Here is a 23056-nt window from a genome sequence, read left to right on the forward strand (position 1 = left end):
TGGTGGGGTTGTGGGGGGGTTTTCCCCCTTTTCCCCCCCTCTTTTTTTCCTTTTTTTTTTTCTTCTTTTTTTTTTCTTTTTACTTTTAAATCTAAACAGTGGAGATGGGTGGAGCCACACAGCACCCACCGCTAAGGATTCAAGCAAACTATGAAGCATCCAGTCCGTAGCCTGGGAGGCATAGAGCCAAGTGTAAATCATCACACATAACACATCCACTGAGAAAGTCCTAAGGGAGAGATACAGGTTGGGGGGACCAAATGGAGGTTCATTAGCAGTACATGATAGTGGGGGTGGTCTTTTTCTGTTTTGGGGTTGTTTATTGACTTTTTTACCCTTTCTTTTCTTTCTTCCCTTTCTTTTCTTTTTTCCTTTTCCCTTTCTTTTCTTTTTTCCTTTCCCTTTCTTTTCTTTTCCTTTTCCCTTTCTTTTCTTTTTTCCTTTCCCTTTCTTTTCTTTTCCTTTTCCCTTTCTTTTCTTTTTTCCTTTTCCCTTTCTTTTCTTTTTTCCTTTCCCTTTCTTTTCTTTTTTCCTTTCCCTTTCTTTTCTTTTCCTTTTCCCTTTCTTTTCTTTTCCTTTTCCCTTTCTTTTCTTTTTTCCTTTCCCTTTCTTTTCTTTTTTCCTTTCCCTTTCTTTTCTTTTCCTTTTCCCTTTCTTTTCTTTTTTCCTTTCCCTTTCTTTTCTTTTCCTTTTCCCTTTCTTTTCTTTTTTCCTTTCCCTTTCTTTTCTTTTTTCCTTTCCCTTTCTTTTCTTTTCCTTTTCCCTTTCTTTTCTTTTTTCCTTTCCCTTTCTTTTCGTTTCCTTTTCCCTTTCTTTTCTTTTCCTTTTCCCTTTCTTTTCTTTTTTCCTTTCCCTTTCTTTTCGTTTCCTTTTCCCTTTCTTTTCGTTTCCTTTTCCCTTTCTTTTCGTTTCCTTTTCCCTTTCTTTTCTTTTCTCCTTTCCCTTTCTTTTCTTTTCTCCTTTCCCTTTCTTTTCTTTTCTCCTTTCCCTTTCTTTTCTTTTCTCCTTTCCCTCTTTTCTTTTCCTTTTCCCTTTCTTCTCTTGTCTCCTTTCCCTTTCTTTTCTTTTCTCCTTTCCCTTTCTTTTCTTTTCTCCTTTCCCTTTCTTTTCTTTTCCCTTTCTTTTCTTTTTTCCTTTCCCTTTCTTTTCTTTTCCTTTCCCTTTCTTTTCCCTTTCTCTCCCTTTCCCTTTCTCTCCCTTTCCCTTTCTCTCCCTTTCCCTTTCTCTCCCTTTCCCTTTCTCTCCCTTTCCCTTTCTCTCCCTTTCCCTTTCTTTTCTTTTCCCTTTCTTTCCCTTTCCTTTCTTTTCCCTTTCTTTTCTTTTCCCTTTTCCCTTTCCTTTCTTTTCTTTTCTTTTTCCCTTTCCTTTCTTTTCCTTTTCCCTTTCCTTTCTTTTCCTTTTCCCTTTCTTTTCTTTTCCCTTTCTTTTCTTTTCCCTTTCCCTTTCTTTTCTTTTCCCTTTCTCTTCCTTTTCTTTTCTTTTTTCCCTTTCTTTTCTTTTCCTCTTCCCTTTCTTTTCCTTTTCCCTTTCTTTTCTTTTCCTTTTCTTTTCTTTTTTCCCTTTCTTTTCTTTTCCTCTTCCCTTTCTTTTCCTTTTCCCTTTCTTTTCTTTTCTTTTTTCCCTTTCTTTTCTTTTCCTCTTCTCTTTCTTTTCCTTTTCCCTTTCTCTTCTTTTCCTTTTCCCTTTCTCTTCTTTTCCTTTTCCCTTTCTCTTCTTTTCCTTTTCCCTTTCTTTTCTTTTCTTTTTTTCCCTTTCTTTTCTTTTTTTCCCCTTTCTTTTCTTTTCTTTTTTCCCTTTCTTTTCTTTTTTCCCTTTCTTTTCTTTTTTCCCTTTCTTTTCTTTTTTCCCTTTCTTTTCTTTTTCCCCTTTCTTTTCTTTTCCTTTTCCCTTTCTTTTCTTTTCCTTTTCCCTTTCTTTTCTTTTTCCCTTTCTTTTCTTTTTTTCCCTTTCTTTTCTTTTTTCCCTTTCTTTTCTTTTTTCCCTTTCTTTTCTTTTTTCCCTTTCTTTTCTTTTTTCCTTTTCTTTTCCTTTCCCCTTTCTTTTCTTTTTCATTTTCCTTTCTTTTCTCCCCTTTCTTTTATTTTCTTTCATTCTCTCTCTTTTATTTTCTTTTCTTTTTTTCCCTTTCTTGTCTTTTCTTCCCTTTCTTTTTTTTTTTTTTTTTCCTTTTTTTTGGGAGGGAGGGGGTGGGGGAGGGATTAGAGGGGTTTCTTCCTTTCTTCTTTCTTTTTTTGTTTGGTGGGTTTTTTTTTTCCCTGGTTTTAACTAAACTATACGGGGGGGGGAAGGAAGGGGAGGAAGTTGCAATTCTGTAGCAGACAAACAGGTGTGTGTGAGCAGGAGGGACAGACAAACATGCCGTGGAAGCAAAATAAAGACCTTTTTTAAACTGGGGGGGGCTTGGAAACAGAGTAGAGGGGACAGTGCCTTACATTCTCTATAGGAACACGGTGTCTTGACAAATGCCCCGCTGCTGAAGAGGGATGCAGGGCCTCCACCCTGCTCACAGGGCGGTACGAGCATCTTTCCAACCCGTGAGACCGTTGTAATTTAGGGACTTTCAAACGAACCCAGAAGAAGGGTTTAGAGAGAGGGAGGATTTGGGGAAGACAGAAGCGGGACGTTAGTCAACTTCGCACTCACTTTGTAGCAAGCAGCATGTTTTTCCTGGAGTGGAGGTCGCTGGGGTCTGTGTGCTGTCTGTTCAGATACTCAGAAACAGCTTTGGCTGGGAACTCCGTTTCGCAGATGTACCCAAAATCCCGAGCTAAATGAACGGCCTCACCTGAAGGGATGAGAAGGGCATTAACACCTCCGGGCACCGGCGGCCGCGGGTTGTGATGGTCCGAATCGTCGGGAGGCCCCAGGCTACTGCCCACCTCCGGAAGAGACCAACCCTTCTGGGCCGTCTTTAGGAACCTTAGAACATCCCTTGTACCTTAAGGACAGGCTTCGGGTATGAGTTTACCATCCACAGGCCCTATTTTGGGGGGGCAGAAGGAAGTTGTTGGGGGCTGACTTTTAGCTGACGAACTGATGAGATTTTAAAACTATGAGATTTGTCTTTGTAACAGGACACTTGCAACGGTCCGTGCTGATTGTGCAGAACTGTGGGAAAAGTACACACATATATGCGTGGACACACGCACCACACACACACAGAGACTTTCAAATTAACTCGCCTTCCCCCCCCCAAAAAAAAAAAAAAAAAAAAAAAAAAAAGGGAAATAAATAGAAGGGGAATTAGTTAAATCCCGAAAGGCAGAGGACTCAAACTTCTCCTCTAAGCAGACAATCCATTCTTATTTCAGCGCACCAGATCACTGCCCAAAACTGTCCAAACGTGGCCATCGTGTCAACATTATTGTCCCCTCTTTGTGGGACATTATATAGACGCTTGCTTATAGAGCACTCGCGTCGTTATCGCAATTATCGCCAGATCTGTAAAACATTGGACGCAGCCGCATTTCGTCCGATGGAAATTATTCATCCGCCTCTAACTGACCATTATACGACAGGATTTCCTCTCTGCCCGGTAGAAAGACATCAGCCAATGGCAACTTTTGTGTTGTTGTTATTTTGTTGGGGTTTTTTTCCCTGCGAAAACCAATAATTATTCTAACTCTAATTCTAACTGCCACTTCTCCTGCCTGCCTGGTTTCAGGTTTCTTGCCTGCAGAGGTTCGTGTCATCCAACTCCTACTGATGTACTTCACGCCAGAAGACGACAGTAGCTACACAAAGGAGGAAAAGAGGAGAGAAGGGGGAAAAAACCCTCAGACTCTAGGGGGATTCCACCAGATTATAGCTCAGCCCCTCCAGAATAGAGCATTAAACCCTTTAAAGCACCGCCGGAGGGACCAGGAGGAAGATTTCCAGCACGCAAAATAGATATGTCTAATAACTCTAGGACCACATTATTTTTAACGATCAGGAGTTGCTTTCCAACGTCATCTTCTGCTTTCCAAGGCTTTTCTCGCTAATCACCAAGCCGTTAATGAAAGCGAAAGGCACCCGACACAGCCCGGGGAACCCCCGCTGCTGTCAACCCCGCCCTGGGCACAGATCCGGTAAGGCCGGCTAGGGCTGGGCGTAGCGTTTCTGTTGCCGACGACACCGTGAACGCTAAAGCCTGGCTGGTGGCAGAAAAGAGGTTCAGCCTCCAGCAGGTGCAGCTTGGCCCAAAAGGAGGGAGATTTCCCAAGGGAAAACTGTTGATTTGTGCGGAGCTCAGGGAAGAGGAGGCTGATGTCCGCCTGGGATGTCCACACACTTAACACAGATCACAGCCTCACAGGCTTGTGAATCTCAACCCAGATTCGAGCAGGAGCTGGTTTGGCTGGAAATAGTGTGCGCTCCTTCTCACACCTGCAGAGAGGGTGAAGCTGCCCTAACCCCGGTATTACGGTATTAGAGAGCAGTTGTCACGCCCGAAACGCTTCACGTCTCTTATAGCTCAGCCCTATAGGCATAACCTGCGCTGTGCTTTCCACACTCGGCATATGCAGGTACCAGGAGGAGCTCCCTTCCATCAGCCTCCGTCTTTTGGGGAGTCTGCCTTCAGCTCTGTATGCGGTAAGGTCTTATCATTCCCATAACCCAATCAAAAGAGTTGAAAAGTTAATATCTGGCACAAATATTTATGCATACTTATATGGAGATAAGTGGATTATTTATATGCCTCTCGGTGTGTATGTATAATACAGATACATTTAATTCATAATTGCATCCATACTATTCAGTTATGGTTTTTGGAGAAGGGCCAACTTCTCTTAGCACAAACACTCACACACGTATCCTAAACATATTAGTGACTCTAAATTTTACTTTTCAATACGGTAACAGTAAATCAAAGAAATCTGCCGAGAACCAAAATTACATTAGCTGACTTGAAATTATGTGAAATTTCAGTCCCCCTCTCCTTCCTCAGGAACAACTTGTCTCTTTGTTCAGTTCTAGGCTCCTTAAGGTAAACCACCCTCTGCTACTCTTAAATTACTCTGATTTCTTTAAAGTAATAAAACATATATATGTGTATATATATAAATGTACGACTTTTCCTCATTGGGCATCCTATACTTGCCATAAATAAACTCAGAAGGACGGAATTATCGGGAGGATATAGCAGACGTGGAGTCGAATAGCACAGGCTGGAAATGAGGACAAGGACTGCCCTGCAGATGCATACACAAACCAGCATGAGGTATCCTCTAGTCAGTGACTTCACTTTTGGGACAGGACCCTTAACCGTGACGAAGTTCATCCTAACCCGCCCTAAAATTCACCTTTGCAAGCTTTTCCCACCTGATCCCGAAAGATGGGGAGGGGTGGGGAGGGTTTTTGCGGAGGTGAGGCTGGTAAAATGCGAGACAGGAGTTCAGAGCAGGCAGGGGTGTGAAGAGAGCTGCAATCCTCAGCTTACCTTCCACCAGGGACGTGAGTAAAGTGACATTTGCGGCCTTACGCCTGCCGGCTGGTAAATTCAAACCGATTTTTTCTAGCCTTTCTCGCAAGGATCTCCCCCCGTTTTTCGATTTGGCTCTAGAATTGCAAAGAAATTAACATCGTGATTAACCTCACAGTGTTTCTGGAAGAAACGTTCAGTCTTGTGGAGTTGGTGCCTGGGAGAATTTTTCACTCGACGTTAAGGACTTTGGGGGTGTTGGCTTCTGCTCGGGTTTGCTGAGATTTGCTTAATTTCTCCCAGGGGTGGGAGTGGAGATGAACCCACTTTTCTGTTTTATCCAAGGAAATCAAATTATGCCAAATTGCAATAATTAATGGAAAAGGTTCTGATGTAGAGAGCAAATGGGGTCCTACTTTATGACACTAACTTGTATTGAGATGGACTGAAGAGATGGGCAGAAAGGTAGAGGAGGAGAATTAAATCTTCATGTTATTCCAGGAAGGAGACAGAATGAGAAGAAGAAGGAGGGGGAGGGGGAAGTCTAAAAGGCTCGAAGGGAGGCTATGTGTGCCTGTGGATAAAGGGAAAGAGAGGAAAATATTTATTAAACTACATCATGCGTGTGTGTGAGTGTGCTCTTATGCGGAAAGGCTATGCTGAGAGGAAAACCTCACCTAAAGGCAGGGCGCGTTATACAGAGGAAATTGAGTGCCTGAAGGGAGATTTGAATATCTGTCGGAGGTTACTGATAAGGACAATAAAAGGATGAGTGAGCTATAGGTGGGAAATACAGAGGTATTGTTCGAACGCTTATACATATGTAAAGCCCCAGGGATGAATCTTGCCACCTGCGAAATCAGGGAGAGTTTTGGCACTTAAGATCAGAGTTTGTCCCAAATATATCTTAGTTATAGTTATTACTTCATTTTCTTTTCTTTTTCTTTTTTTTTTTTTTTCTTTTTTTTTCTTTTTTTTTTTTTTTTTTTAAGAATCAGCAGTCGTACTTAGCAAAGGGAAATAAAAAATAACAGAGAAGCCAGGCTGGCGTCCCACTATTTTATATCAAAGTAAGTGGGGCTAGATGGCAGAATCACAGCTTTCTGTACTTCATCTGCCCTGAACAAAAACCTTGTCTAAAATTTAGACTCAAGACAGAAACTGAAGTCAGCAGCCAGTGATTATGGCTTGGGCCAGAAATTCGCTGAAGTTCAATAATGATGTTTCTTTACCTTGATAATTATATTTCCTCCTTGCTCCATTTGTAGTTGTACAAACCGAGCAGGCAAGTTAGCATCTGTAAGCAAAAAGTCTCTGATGCTCTCCCTAGCAAGAATCACAACTGAACAAACATTACAGACATTCACGTGAAACAGCATCTATTTTAGGAGCCCTTCATTCTCATGTGTATTTTTGGGTGACTGACTTCATGTAGCAGGACTTTCCTCCTCCACTCGAGACACGGAGCTGAAGCCCCTGACGTTGTCACATATTATTATTTTTTCTTTCATAAAAAAAACCCCAACAAACCAACACATCCCAGCCCCTAACCCCCCCCCCCCCCAAAACCACAACAACTTATTCTTAAGACACCTCGGAGTTAATGTTGTCCAATTACTATTTCCTCCTCTAAGGGCAGCAACTTTTAAATGTGATCTGAATTTTTTTCAGGGTGAATTTATATACATTTGTTCTTGTCTTGAAGTTATGCTTTATTTTCCATTCTGGTGTATACCTCACATGTGTAAAATGAGGTCTTATTATCTCTCAGCTTTCCATTGGTTTGGGGGAACTACTCATATCATATCATATCATATCATATCATATCATATCATGACTTCTTCCCTGTTCTGACCAGAGATAGAGCCTTAGCTTACCTTTCTTAGAGACAAATCATACTGACAATTCACAGTTCTTCAGTCACTGTCAATGAGATAAAAGTCTTTCTCCCTGACAGACGTTCCATTTGATGACCTCGGAACTTAAATCCTTGTTGCTGGTATCTGAATTCACCATCTCTCTGTGGATATGATGACGGCAACCAGGCCTCTCCAAGTTATCCCTTGCTCCTAGTTTTCCTCTGTACCAATTATGCTAACTATTTTAAGGTCATTAGTGGGTGATTTACACAAGCGTTAAACAACAAAGGATCAGGATCAGCCATGAGTAATTCCTCTATTAACCTGCTCTAGATGAAGCACTAAGTTTCTGACTTTCAAAGTTGTCTGTTGATGGCTTTTCTTTAGTCAGGTACTTACTACCTTAAAGGTTGCCTATTAATCCCTTGCTAATTTCAGTGTCTTGTGTGACAGCATGTTAATTGCCTTATTGCTATTGCCATATAGAGGAGGGACATCTAAGAAATCCTTGGAAATATACTGGGACCTGAAACACATTCGGTTTCTCCTGCAACTTCTAACCGCAACATGCCCCAAATAACACTGAATTTTGCCATTTTCTAAGAGAGAACTGTGAGGGGAAAGAACATGTACGAAAGAGAAAGAGTTCTTGTCTCAGGTCCTTCACTGGAGATTCTTTGATAGAAACTGCACAAGGCCACATCTTCCTCTAGTCTCCACTCTTTCATCTCAATGTCCGAATACATCATATTTTTTACCTTATCCTGAACGTTACACACACATGAAAATAAGATCAATGTATACTGACAATCATTCTTATCATCGACCAAATAGTTCTGGCGCATGCACAGATGCCCACAGTTGGGCATGTTCACACACTCGCCCCAGCCTCTTACCTTCTAAGTACTCCTCCTAGGAGAGATGCGTTCAGACACTCGGGAGGAGAAAGGCGCCTTTGAACTTCTCCCACAGTTACTTTATACTTTGAAGTTGAACTAAGCAAAGACAAGCGGCCGGGTACAGAGCAAAAAACCTCCCCGGTATTGACTGAAATTCCACCCAGGAAGCCATCTTTATTCATCATCAAAGAAGTAACAGATTTTGGAGGAACCGGAACTGGAGAAAGAAAAGAGGAAGAGGTGAGAGAGAAACCATCATGCCGTGAAGTAGCAGTGGATAACCACAGTCTTTCTGACATGCACGGAACAGCAAAATGAAAGGGAATTTTGAATCTCTGGCTACCTCCAGCAACCTAAAGGATGCTGCTCCCCCAACATCTAGACACCTGCTCCACGAATGATGGATGGAGAGAAGGGTGGTGCAGTACAGCCTCTATGCACGGTTTGATTGGGAAATAAAATACATATTGGCAAGCACCTGGCAGCTTTCGGGGTTGAGCCTGTGTCAGAGACCCCCGATGCCTTTTGTACAACGGACAGCGCCTTTCTGGAGGGGAAAAAACAAACAAACAAACAAAAAAACATTTACTTTTTTTTTTTTTTTTTTTGCTAATGTCTCCATTACTGCTAAGCTCAGCCAGGAATAAATTCACTACACGGAGGGAGTTGCTGTCTTAAATAAGTATCGAGGCTGGAGGATACAGCAACCAGAAGAAAGCTCTGTTATTGCTTTGCGTTTTTATTAAGTCTGGTTTATGAAATAAAATGAGTCTTTTCCTTCAGAAAAAAATGAACACCAGGAGAAAAAAATATAAAAAAATCTGGTCTAACCACGGCTTTCACCACCTTAATCATATTGTGCTGTCCGTGAAGTAGTAGGAACTCTCCTGCCCCTAAATAAAACTGATCTATTTACTGTAACATATATTTAAAGGTATTTATGGGGGGAGGGGAGGGGGGGAAGTGGGAATTCAGAACAGGACAATAAAGAGAAGCACGAGCAAATTAAAAACATGTTATTCTGTCCACGATTAAACGAAATATTTTCTTTCTCCTTTTTTTTTTTTTTTTTCTCTGAGAAACTAGTGAGGTTATTTTAAGAGGAAGCAAGGGCATTATAACGAGCATATTCCTATAATAGCAACCAGACACACTCAGAAATAAACAACCAAAACTGGTTAAGCTAAAAATGAGAGCAATTCCCCCGTGACATGAATTTTGTTTACAAATGAACTTAAATGGCCCCCTCATAATTGCGTGGAACTGTTATGATTTACAGCAGGTGCTCTAATCAATCAGCCAATCGCTTTAATTTATAGGGAGCCTCACTGCATTCTCCCAGTTGTTTCATTTCTGCAAGTAATTGATAACAAACCATACTTAAGGTATGTTTTATGCAGGAGTTAATACGAGCTGACAGCTGCTACTGCTCCTCGTGGAATCGCGGCAACACGCGTTTCCTTATACAAAATATACACTGAAACTGGGGGGGGGGGGGGGGGGGGGGGGGCGGGAGGAGGTTTGCTCGTGGTAAAGTCCTGACAGAGCAGCAGGCATGTTTTGGAAGAGCAGACTAATTGATTACACACACTCGACGGGCAGATACTACTTCACAGTCTCCCGTTTCCACTCAATCAATTGCAAAACCAATTCGGCAAATAATAGGGTTCTATTATGCACATATGCCAGCTATTTAAGTAGTTATAATACATGTCAGTTAAGTCATAAAAACCCTATTTATTTGCAACATATCTGCAGAATCAAGCCATTAGGGTTGAGGGGATATTTAAGTCGTCTGGAGCTGCTAAACAATAAGATCGGGTATCCTCATATATTACCAAGTGCTAACTACTGGGCAATTGCCAATTTTATAACCTTAGTGTATGGAATAGACACAACCGTGTTTCACTGTTTTTATTACAGATCATTTCCTACTGCCAGACCAGACCCCCACAATAAAAGCCCTATAAGAGCTAAAAACCAAAAGGCATGTCGATTTTAGATATACATATTGCTTCATATGCCTTGTATATAGTCTCCAGTATAAACAAATTATTTTGAGTGGCTTTACTTCAGGGAATCGGCGAGTGAAATGGATTCCTATTTCTCTATTACTTTTAGTTGGGCACTTTATGCAGCTCATAAAGGCAGTTTCAAATAGTTTGACAACAGCACAGAAACAGTTATAAAAGAGTTAGAGGCCCGCTTCTGCTTTTCTTGCTATTAATAGGATTTTTTTCCCCTCCCATTGATTTTACAGGAAAAGAGTCGTTTGAGTTATCAGAGGTAGCAATAGAAGCCAAAGAGAAAAGACTTTCTTCCCTCCGTTATACATAGATAAATCATTTATTTCATGCACTAAGTTCTGCAACATCATTCAACTGCAGCATCAAGAGAAAAAAGGGGGGGAAAAAAGAATTAAACATAGTTAGATTAAAGCTACCAGACAGATTTTCATGACTGGCAATTTTTGACTTCAGATAAACACAGGGATCAGTGGTTGGAGCACACCTTTATAGTGGCTATATTTAGTGACCAGTTTATCAGGTCACTGTCCAGTGAACTGAGAAATTAAACAAGAGGCAGCAATTTCACGACCATCTGATCTTAGTCCAAACTCACTAAAGAGAGAGGGACCCGTGCAATGCTTAAATGTACCTCACCCCACTCGCTTTGGCCTTTTGGAGCACTCATTACATTAGTTAACCTTTGAAATATGGATTTTCACGTGCTCAGTGGCTTTTTGTTTTGGGTTTTCCCCTCTTCCCTTGCAATTTGCTTTTGGGAAGCAGACCGGCTCTCTTCCCTGCTGTGTTGGGAGCTCCTCAGCTTTACTTCCTACCAATGCGTCTCTGAAAAGGACAATATGAACATACCCAACAGTTGAAGTCTAGTAACTCTAAACCCATTTTAGAAGCATACCAGGTGGTGTAAGCATATCTATTGCAATTTCATAGCTTCAGAGAGATGTATTCTATCTAGACTCTATATCTCCTGTAAATTACCTAATGCTGCCACAAAAAAGCGTTTGCCATGGAATTAATTATCTCTATCTATAGCATATCTATATGTTTATCATGGCTATAGCTTTCCAGATAGAGCTCAGACATTACTAGAGGTAATATAACATGAAGGTTTTAGTAGGTGAAGAGATATACACGTCTATGTGTGCAGCTGCACATGTCAAATCCCTGCATATATGTAAACAAACTGCAATGCAAAGAATGCTTTTAGCCAATGTCAACTTTCCCAGTCGGTTAGGGATTGCCATAACTGCTGAAATAATACAGAATAGCACACAAGCAGCCTCCCTACCACTTCAGCTTTAACTTTATCCCATTTAGCTCGTTATACCCAACAGAGACTATTCGATTTTCTTTCACTTCCAAGATCTGTTTGCTGTGTATATAGCACTCACAAATACATAATTCCCCCTTCCAAAATCTATACTTCCCATTCTTTCTCTTTTTCTCTTTGTTTTTCTCTCTCTTTTCCCCTTTCTCTTTTATCTTTCTCTCTCTTTTTGTCTTTCTGTCTTTCTCTCTTTTTGTCTTCCTCTCTCTCTTTTTCTCTTCCATCTCTTTTTTTCCCTTCTCCCTATCTTTTTGTCTCTCTATCTATCTTCCTATTTCTCCCCCTGTGGTTACTTCTAGCCTCTTTGTCATTTCTCCCCCTTCCATTTCTCTTCAGCTTACCAATAAACTGGGAGAGCAACAGTAGCCGCTTGATTTGTTAGTAATTATAAGCATACTGTTTCTGCAAACGGGATCTCTAGATGAGTGAGATCGCTTTAAAACGACAGCAGGAAATGGTGGGGAAATGGAGCATGGCGAAACTCAGCGTGAAGCTTTCAGTTCTTTACATGTTTACAATTTTCTGTGCATACATTAAGTCTTAGGGTTTGGTGGTGGGTTCTTCTCGGGGGGGAGGGGGTTGGGAGTTTTTGGGTGGTGGGGTTTTTTTTGGGGGTGGTGGTAGTTCTCTGTGGGGTTGCTCTCCAAAAACGCATGAAAATGTTTACAAATGCAGAGGCACAAGAGGAAATTAAAATCAAGAGGTATTTAAGTAACGCTAGAGATGTGCAAATAAATAAACCTATGTTCTGAAAATATCTGAACAACAAGCCTTTAAGCTATGGATATCACTGCAATAAGCCTGGTAAATAATATGATGCTGATAAATTAATTGAACATTCATCAAAATAAATATTTGCTATATTTCTTACTAACAAATGTCATGGAGCAATATATTACTAATCAGCCATTAAACTGCCTTCAGATGTCTCTTAATTTTTTCTTCATCTTCTTTTTTTAAATCTGCCTACTGAGTCTGAAAGTTCTTTGTCCATTTCAGCAGCAAGACTTTGTTGTAACTGACGTCTAGGTTTGACTGGATAGCCAAACCCAGAAAGTTCGCCGGCGCTGCCTTACCCATGGACACCAAAAGACCTGGTTCCTAGTTTCATTTTCATAGTATCATAATTTAATATTTTTATTTAATGATTCATAGTATCATGAATTAATACAGAAAGTGTATATTCCTGTCCCTTTCCCTCCTGTCCCTCTCGTCTCCTCCTCTTCCGTCCTCCCTTTCCTCCACTGCAATCTCTTTCCCTTGAAAGCCGGGACTAAATTTCAAAGTGAAATGTATTCCCTCGAAATTGTTTTGCATTCAATTAAAGGGAATCGTAAGGTTCAATGGGTAATCCAGAGAAAAGCACGAAACTGAGTGGCAGCGATGCAACATCTGCGATTCCCAGATCTATCACCTGAAAAGCTGAGGCCAGGGTGGTTTTCAGTTAATCATTTATCCGGATATTTCAGGAAGGGGCGAGAAGGAATCTCACGCTGTACTGTCGAGAGTTAAGATATCTCCTTTCATGTGTTTCTTTAAAAAATATATGAATAATAGAGCGTGTTTGCAAGGGAACAATGAATTAAGGTGTTAGGATTAAAACGGCCTTTCGGGCTAAATCAGATGGGAGGGTGCTGGCAGCCGTCAGAAACAGCTGAAAGTAAATAAATACATCAGGATAATTTTAAGGTCACTGACTGTGCCCCAGAGTCACAAAAAAATTAACTCGGGACTCGGGCCGCGCAAGATTTTTCAGGAGGACAACTTCTTTTACTAGAGACGGTGCCAAGGAAATTTCAGATGAGCAGCTGACAAAAGGGACCCGATCTGCCATTCCTGACAGAAAACCTTCCCTTCATTTCAGCAGAAAGAAACGCCCCCAAAACGTGCAGCCGGTAAGCTCTTAAAGCCGAATTGAATCTGGTGTTAATGCTCTCGCTTATTATTATCTTGATGATTTATCTAACTCCCTCCCTCCTACTTCCACCACCTAAATCTTAATGGAGCTAGGAGTTAACGATGATTTTTTAATGTCTCGTTGGATTTTTAGGCTGTTAATGTACCGCATCCTTCTCATTATTAGTTTATTGATTGTTCATTGACCAGCCCCCTTCAAATCGTATTAACCACCCTCTGCCAGTTTAGATTAGGAAAGTTTAAAAAGCACCTTTCATTATTTCACCACCTTCACCACCACAGTATAGTTCAGGGTTGGTAGCTTAATGCTCGCTCTAATGGGGCAGCTAAGAGACGAGGGGGCCACGGTCCCTGCCTATTGCATTAATAGCTCAAAGGGGGCTAATACAGAAAATTAGCCTTAAACGAGCTCTGGAGATCTCCAAATGAAAGAGCCATTTATCACGCTGGCTACCTTCACTCCACTCGTTTGCTCTCTCTACTGGGAACAACTCATTTCCTCTTAACTAAATTACTTCAGAAATGTCAAGTAAGCTCAGATAGAAAACATAACAACAGACTGAGTATCTATTGTGCGGGATCGATACGTGAGATAAATCGATAGCCGTGTATGAATCCCTATATAATTTTCTTAATTTTTTTTCAGTCCTTTTTGCATAGATAGACAATTCCCTCAGCAGGCCTCACAGACCGTAAAGAAACAGTCACAGCCTGGATGATATAATTAAGTTTAGACTTCAAGCCCGCATCACACTTTTCTTTTTCTTTCTTTTTTTTCTCCCCCTACAATGTAATTAAAGCATTTTAGGCACCAAAGTAGGTTTCAGTGAAACAGACTCCCCCCCCAACTGTCATCTAGCGAATATATATTACACAAAAATCAGTCAATGCCTATCTGCCTATGACATCAAGGACTTGCAGAGTTTAAATAACTTATTCTGAGCTCAAAGCACATCCTCACAGCTACAAACTGCAGGGAGCAAAGTCAAATGGATACTGAACCCTCTCTGTCTTGCTCATTCTCTCGTCAGGATTAAATATTGTCTGGCACAAGCGTGCCTTACTGTTTATTACCCATTTCTCTTCCTCCTCACTCAGGAAAATGGCTGTGCAAAAAAAAAAGCATCTGAGCTCACAACATTCCTTTATGCTGAAAGAGTTTCTTAGAGCTCAGCATTACTTCTAAGCAGGAAAATACTCCTCCAGTGACTTTAAAACAGCTGCAGAGGAATCCCGGGATCTTTTTTAGTCACTTAATTTCCAAAGTGCCCAATATCCTCTTCATCATGGATAAACCCACAATATCTATTGCTATGGCTGCAAATAGGCACGTGTAATCCTACCTGCATGGAACTGTGTCTCTTTAGGCAGCAGCTGCAATGCCCACGTACAAGAAACACACCTAAATCTCTACCAAACATAATTTAACTGTCTTGGTTTAGCGCTGGTCGCTATAGAACTGTACCCCACAACACGCACATTAAACGTCTCTGCTGTCCTTGTCATCCAAGGAGAAAAAAACGCAGAGGAGTGGGGGGAGGGGTGGAAAAAAAGAAAAGGAAAAACTAAAAGGAGAGTATTTGGGGCTAGGTGATTAACAGAAGAGTATTCGGGGGGGGGGGGGGGGGGGGGGGGGGGGAAGGGAAAATAAAATAAATAAACATATTTTTAAAAGAACAGGAAAGGAAAATGCGATCAGGGGAGCAATGTTAGAAAGGAACCTCTCGACCACAAATCAAGCACCAATTAATCAGATACACCCATCGTCTATGAGGTGTCAAGTGAGGGCGGGGACGGGAGAAGAGTGGGGCGGGAAGGGGGGGGGGGGGGGGGAAGGGAAATAAAACTAGAAGGCATCAGGTTACAGACCCTGAGCACAAAACCTACTAACCATTCAATCCGAGCTAAAAAAAGGACGAAGATTTTATAATCCCCGGGTTTAATTTATTTATTTTTAATGGCACTCAATTTTCTGTTTCTTAAAACCACCTTCGACTTTTCAACCGATGGACATAAATGGTGCTGCTAAATGATCTTCAAGCTTTCATCTGTCCTGCCTCAAATAACTAGAACTTGATCGTGTGTGTGTGTGTATGTGTGAGAGAGTGTACAAGAGGATTTAAGTGGAAAAAAAAAAAAAATACACGGGAGGACCTCATGCTCCCTTGAGCACGTTTTAAATAAACACCCGCCCTGTTATTTTGCTTTATTATTCTCCATTAAAGTATTTGTGCACCTTTGACAAACAATAGGGTACTGGAGATAAATGCTGTCGATAGCAAGCATAAGGGATAGCGTTTTCTACGCCTCATCTCTGGTACTTAAAATTGAATCTAGAAATAGAAACTCCTTAGATAATTAAAGATAGCTTTCCCTACATTTGCAGTGCGTGATCTGTTTAATGTCTATCAGCATAACACAACACTAATCGCCTAGCATCTTCCAGTGACTGTCAGAGAAATGTAAAAAAATTAAGCAGCTGCAATACGCCCGAAATGAGTTATTGTAATTACATTTAATTAGTTTAATTAGTTAATTATTTTGCTTACAGCTGTACAAGAGACTGCAAACATTTGTTAATATCACATTCCCTTTAACAGTATGGGGTGATCCTGCAGTTACACTAAATCATGTGCGCATATGCAGAAAGGTTTAAAAAATGGGCATGGGGAAGGGGGGATCCTTGGCAGAAGGGGGGAAAAAGTCGCGGCCGCCTTTCTGTAGGCATTTTTTTCTCCCTCTCCTCTTCGCGTTTCATTCGCCTGGGAAATGCATTTCGGCCCCAAAGGGAATCAACCCCCTACCTCCATTAAAAGTCAAGGGGTCCTCATCACAGTATCACAGTCCCATCAAGGACCATCGAGGGTAAAAGAGGACCCGTGAAAACTGCGTTTGAACCGGGGTGCTCCATTAGAAAACATTTGCGTAATTAAATCCTCTGAGGAACGGGGGAGGGAGAGGATACAAACTTTTCCTTTCATACACCCTTCTTTTTTTTCTCCCTCCACTCTGCCGATCCAATCAATTGTTCACCTCGCTGCCAGGTGCTCTTGCTTCCCGGAGAAATTAATCGCCCCAATGTAAAAATACATCGTGAAGATATTGCTACGCAGTAAAAACTTCGTCTAGACAGTTGGAATAATCCATACCTTTTTTAATGACAGACTGGTCCAATAAGTTCATACCGCTGTTGTTGGCATCTTCAACTGACTGTGGATATAAAAACATCACTATTCAAATTGACTGGATATTAAAGAATCGCGTACATAAATCATGTCATTCCAAACTAGAGTTACTGTTATTTCCATCTATATTAATTCGCTAGGGGATGAGATTTTTTTCCTTCTTTTTCTTTTTTTCTTTTACACTATTATTATTATTGCTATTATTCCCCCAAATCGACAAGGAAATTAAATTCTTACAAATTACATAGCCTTCTAATAAAAATTTTGTAAAAAAAAGACATTAAAATTAAATAAATAAATAAACGAACGAGGTGTGAAACATATGTGATGCAATGCTGGTTTAGTTGTCTCATAAAACAGATATCACACAGATCCCTTTGTATTCGATAAAGCTTTACATATTTCTTCCTTGGAAAAATCTGGCAGTTTGGCAACATCTGCAAGATCTATCCCATGGCAAATGCACACGATTAAGGACAAGTTAAATTCTCCCTCTCTTTTCCTGCCCCCTCCTTCTTTTTGTTTGGTTTTGTTTTGTTTGTGTAACCCTGCTGCATCTTAATAATTCAAGGACCATTTACTTTTTATATAGAAGAGTTTGCATTATGGACTTTTAATTAAAGCCTGAGCATTGCGGAGCGCAGTGCAACGCCCACATCACATAGGGCACAAGCAGAAAGAGATTTACAGCCCTCGAGGTTGCTTCCATGTCCTATATTGGTGGGGACAGGAAGGAGGGAGTACGAATATACATTATCAAAGGTATGAACTATTAAATTGATTGCTTCGAAACAGTCTCCCAATATTTCCCCCCCCCCCCCCTTCCTCCTCCCCCACTTTTTTCCCCCCTTTCTTTTCAGCCCGTTTTGGAGCACACCTGTTATTCTGTCATTAACTTCTTTATCAGGGAAGAGAACAAAGATAAGCACAGAAGACAGAGGGGTTTCATGTCTCAACACCGTAAGTGGGATATACAGAACACAAACAAACAAAAACTACCAATGAATCCGCGGTAGACACAGCAAATATCATCTCCCAGAGAGTAGAGGTGTCACAAGAGCAATTTTTTTTGTGGAATTATTGCAGGTTCCGTTTGAGGGTAAATTCTGGGCTTCAGAGGAAGGGAGGACCTGTGGGTTTGTTGGCTTTATTATCTTATTTTATTACCATAGTGTTTTGAATTTGTCCGGGTCATTGCATATTTGGGGAATTGTTACTTTACTCCCCCCCCCCACCCCCCCCCCCCCTTTCTTTCCTGATAAGGAAAATGTCTTTACAGCAAAGCAATGATTTTTCTTCCCTATTATTTGAACTTTATCTTTGCTACACCGAGAGGCTGAGCTTCTCCGTAGTCAGCTCTTATCTCCATCTCTCTCTCTCTCTCTTTGCTCAGCAGGGACGTTAAAGATGGAATATGATTTAGGAGAAAATTACACCTCTCCAAAAATGTGACGGAACAATGTTTTCAGTGAGATACTTCCTTTCATTTTCCTTGAATCCTAACTCAAAGGAGAGCTCACACAGAGTGGCTCCTGATGCTGTGTGTTTGTGCATGGCTGTGCGCCTCTCTCTCTCATAATCAATAGGCTACATACCTAAAGGGCACGAAATAAAATTACAAAGTCTTCCCTCCTTTCCCTGAGCAGCTCCCAGAGAGAGGTGATGAACAAATCCTGCAGCCTGCTGGAGTGCAGCGTGTGTGCTCCTCGATGGCACAGGATTGGAGGTAAATATGAAACGCCATCTTTCCTTCTCTCGCCTCTTATCTCTGGAGTTGAGGCTTGTGCGCACGCTTTATGTGTGTGCGTGCACTCCGCTCGCTCCATCAGCAACGTGGGTTAGTTGTTGTAGTTAATGAGAAGACTCCTGTCTGATTTTCTATCTAATTACGCCCTCCTGCTGGGGTTTTGTACAGGATATTCGCTCAGCATGCTGGCAGTTAATAGTCACAGAGAGGATCGTAAAGATTTAATTAGGACTGCATGCGGAAACGTGGAAAAAGAACTCAGACTTTTAATTACTAGACTTCTTTAGTTAAAAGTGATACCAGGGGTTACTTTATAAGAGACTTGGGTGTTTTGGTGCAACTTAACTTGCCGTGTCTCTAGCTAGCAGAGAGGAGCGGGAACAGCGGTGTGAATGAGGAGGAGTGGAGGTGTGTGCAGGGAGGGGAAAGGTGATGAGTTTCCAGATATACTTAGAAAATCTAAAGAGGAACACTCCCTTCCCTCCTCCAATAATTTGGTAGCACGGAGCTTCCTGCATACCGTGTATATGCAACTTACTGAGCTGGGGATATAGCAGAGGGAAAAAAATACGAAGACTCATATTTTTGTTTTCCTTTAAAGATTCTAATGAATCTGTGGGTTTTTCCCCGTGTATTTTCTTTATCCTATGTTTTACTAGTAAAACTTTACTTCTGTCTAGCCTGGAAAAAAAAAAAAGGACAAAACAACCCAAACCACAACAACAAACCCAAACAAACAACAACAAGGCAAAAACAGCTGGGATTGCAATGGTGTTTGGTTGTTGTTTTTTTTCCCCCAGGTTCCCTATTAGGTGATGCAAATTTGTTTTCAATAATAAGTTCAATAATAATAATAATAATAATAAGTTCAATAATAAGGCTTCTCTGTTCCCTGTCTGAGGGTTGTAAATCGTAGATTGAAAATTCCTCTCGGGAAGAGCAAGCTATGGCAATACAATACGTCCTGTTTACACTAACAGAGAGCTATCATGTTATAATCACTTAATTCTACCCCCGGACAATGGCTCACACATGGCCTGGATTTGGTGTTTATAAAATAACCACTGTGTCTTGCTGTCACGCACTCTCTCTGTTCATTTTGGCTTGTCAGCCCAAGCCATTCCTATGACACGTATTTGATCAGACATGTATAAGTTAAAGCGAAGAGACACATCTTTAGCCAACTATTTATCTAGATACTAGTTCAACCGTTTTGGACTAATTAAAAAAAAAACACACCACAAAACCTGTTTGAAACCCTTTCTGAAAATTCTCGATCGTGTTTGTGGAAAGTAGCACCTGAATAGGAACCCCTGAGGCTAGAACGGATTCCTAGAATCTAAAATAAATCCCTATTAAAAATTGTGGTGGACAAATGCTCAGCCTCCCCTCTCACTAGTGGGGGAGGGGGGGGCAAGAACAGAAAATGATGAAAGTAGGAGGTAGGAGTGAGTACTGGGCTGTTTTCCCTCCTGCCTATACTATCTTGCAGTTGGACACTTCCTTCACGTGTTTCTCCTTGGGATACCCTCCTTTCCCTCTTCCCCTCCTCCCTCAGCCCGAGCCCCAAACTTTTACAAATAAAAGGCCTGTTTTATTTTCTGCAGCCTCAGCACCCCGAAACAAGAACCCCAACCCCGCTGACACACAGTCCTGTCTGCCCCGGCCCATAGTCATCCCATCCCTGGCCCCAGGCGAGCGGGCGGCAAGTGGCCGCAGGGCTCAGAGCCGTAGTGAGGAGGGCACCTTTCACTAGTGCTGAAGGGATGTTTTATTGGGAAAGGGAGGGGGAGCTGCTTTATTTGAGCTGGTCTTTTTTCTTCTTTCATTTCCTTCCTCTCTTCCTCACTCTTTCTCTCCTCCTCTTTTCCTCTTTCCGTCTTTCCTTCTTTCTCCCTTATCTTTTTCCTCCTTTCCCTCTCTTCCTTCATTCTTCCTCTTTTTAAATCCCCTTCTTTCCTTTCTTTCTTTAGTCTTTTTACTATCTCTTAATTTCATTCCTATCTCTTTCCTTCCCTCTTCTCTCTCTTTCTTACAAGAGCACAACAATCACCGGCTTTTCTTTGGGGAAAGTGTAAATGTTAAAGCACAAACAGTGCTTAAAGACTATCGGCTGTAGAGAGAAGGAAGAACGATTCCATTTCTGAGATTACAGAGATAAAACTCGCCTTGACCTGCACGCCAGTTTGTCTGAGCCAGGAATAGGAAGGAGATGAGTCCTGCGCATTGCGCCTGTGGGTGCCAGGGGCTTCCCCCCAAGTCTCAAAACTAGCTTGGAAACCCACAGAAACCAGCGACCCGACGGCCACTAAGCTCGGAGGCAGGAGCAAATACAGCCAGAAGAAACCCTTTCTATTTCTAAAAGCACTCAGCCCATCGAAGCTCGGAGGTTTTCCCGTGAAGCCCTAGAGAAGCCTCAAACCAATGCAATACAGCCCCCACTGCTTCTCTGCCACTAATTCCTGTAATGCTCATTAGGACCCCTTTTCAAGGGCTTTTATTTTTTTCCCCTACTTTCAGCCTCCCTGTAACTTTGAATTCTGTATCTCATCCAGTGATCATTATCTTTATTTATCCCGAGTCTTTCTCTCTCTATGTATATATATATATGAACGATGTATAAGATCTAGAAATTTCGGGGGGAAAAACTAAAAAAGGAATGGAGGAGAACCCTCAAATCCCGACTAGTGAAGCCTAATGCAGGAGCTGGTCCCTGGAGGCTTCAGCCTTGGGGGTCCCCACTGGTTGGCCATGCAACCAGCAAGGTGCAACACAACCCCAGCACCGAAGCTGTTAAAGGTCCTTCTGGTTTGGGGTAATAACACGTGATGATGAGTTTTGCGTGGGATGGGAGAAGGCTGGGAAATATTAAGTTTTGAACCTGGTTACCAAAAAAGAGGGACCAAAACTATTTAAAATCAAAAGCAGTAGTGAACTATACTTAAAAAGAAAAAGGAGAGGGGATGGGGGGAGCTTGTTCCTGATCACCGGTTTTTGCTTTTAGTTTGGGTTTTGTTTATATTTTCCCTCCCTTCCGGATGAAAAATGCAGCAATTTGACAGTTTCATCAAAAATCCCTGAAATATAGGAAATTGGCTGGTGGGGGGGAGGGCTGAGACTGCATGGAAAATCACTGGAATTTGAAAAGCCAGCCTTAAACTTTACCAGCTTTTGAAACACGTGGAATATTTAGAGCAGCGTTGTCTGCCTTCCCCCTGCACTCTGTTGGCATGCCGTACAGGGGAGGGGTTTACAAAGCAGGACCTGTGCATGACAGCAATGAAATAAAATGTCTTCAAAATAAGAAGAAGGGAAAAAAAAAGGCAAATAAGGCGAGGGAGTTGAAGTGTCACAATTATAACCTCAGACAGACAAAGGATGTTAACTCACACCAACATTCCTTTAAAACCCTCACTGATGATTTCTAGCCGAGGGATGGGGGCTTTAGCCTGGAAGGCATTTGCATTGCCCAGGAGAAAGAAACGAGGTGCCTTACCTGGACCTCCTCCATCCCTGGGTGTCCGATGCCATGAAGAGAAAGGCTGTCCCCCATGCCGGAATCAAGGCCATGGTGAGCTGAGTGTAGAAGGACATCTGGCCTCCTTACTGAGTGGTAATCCCGCCTGGGGTCCAGTCCCGAGAGCTGGGGCAGGGCGGCCCGAGGCTGTGGCAGCAGTGACCCGGTTTCTGATCCCACCTCTTGCCTCTGCCTCTGTCCCCAGGGGTGCTGCTGGGGTTGATGCAATGGGTTTAGGGAGTAGGGGTCATTGACATGGGAGTAAGGGTCCTGGCTTTGGTGGTAAGGAAGAGGCTGGTAGGGGGGTGGGAAATAAGGCGGCTGGAAATCCGAGGATGGGGTGTGAGAGAGCGGAGGAGCGCTGGAGTAGGGTCCCTGGGAGACGGATCCCAGCTGGGACAGCCTGGAACTGTGGCTGGGCACTCCATCATGCCGGTCCTACAAATGGAATGAAATAAAAACAACAAAAAAAAAAGAGGACCTTTATGGAAAAAAATGAAAATAAAAGAAAAAAAGAAACCGGAGCACAAACCCACCCCCAGAAAAAGTGAAATTAAAGTGTAAATAGTTGTAAACCAGGGTTCAGATGTGTCCCCTTCCCCTTCTACGGGTTAAAAATGCTCCAGCGTTTCCCCCCCCAGATCGTATCTATTCCCAGTAAGTATCAAGAAGGGGGAAGGGAGGATGTGAAGGGGAAATGCTAAATGTCATAATTAAAAATGTAAGACCAGTGCACCACATGCATGCACGATCTGTGACTGATCCAGTAATACGATTACCCTTCCAACAGCCCCCCCAAATAACAGTAAAGGTAAAAAAAAAACCAACCCATCTCCAAACTCCAGAACTTAAGAACCCTCAAACTACCCACCCTTCAAAACAATCCACCCCTTGTCTCGCCTACAGTTTCCAAACATGATTCCCTCCGCTAAAGTCCTGACAGCACAAAGTCACCGGCCCATCTTCACGTGAAAAAGACCAAAAGGAGGAAAAGAAGAAAAAAAGTTGCACTTCTCGGAGGACTCTGAGTTAAAAGTTGTGTGAAAAAGGACTTAAAAATCCCCAACACCCCCTCCCCCCCCGCAAAAAAAAAAAACCAAACCAAAAACAACTAAAAATCACAGGGGCTCTTTGTAGGGAGTCCATCCCTTAAAAAAATAGGAAAAAAAAAAAG

At 42.0% G+C, this 23056-nt stretch overlaps 1 protein-coding gene across 4 annotated transcripts in view; it reads right to left on the minus strand.

The window, feature by feature from the left end:
• Positions 1–23056, minus strand: part of TFAP2B (transcription factor AP-2 beta) — a 37225-nt gene that overhangs the window by 9684 nt on the left and 4485 nt on the right. For all 4 annotated transcript variants that reach the window (XM_068143225.1, XM_068143228.1, XM_068143227.1 and 1 more), the window contains 5 exons: positions 21862–22320; positions 16583–16643; positions 8160–8379; positions 5423–5541; positions 2644–2785 (listed from right to left, as the gene is read on the minus strand). In XM_068143225.1, coding sequence (XP_067999326.1) covers positions 2644–2785; positions 5423–5541; positions 8160–8379; positions 16583–16643; positions 21862–22320 — 1001 coding nt within the window. The remainder of the gene's footprint in view (positions 1–2643; positions 2786–5422; positions 5542–8159; positions 8380–16582; positions 16644–21861; positions 22321–23056) is intronic.

Source organism: Melanerpes formicivorus, unplaced genomic scaffold (genome assembly GCF_026170545.1).
Source record: "Melanerpes formicivorus ecotype bairdi unplaced genomic scaffold, bMelFor1.0.p_v2 SCAF_9, whole genome shotgun sequence".
Lineage (NCBI taxonomy): Eukaryota > Metazoa > Chordata > Aves > Piciformes > Picidae > Melanerpes > Melanerpes formicivorus.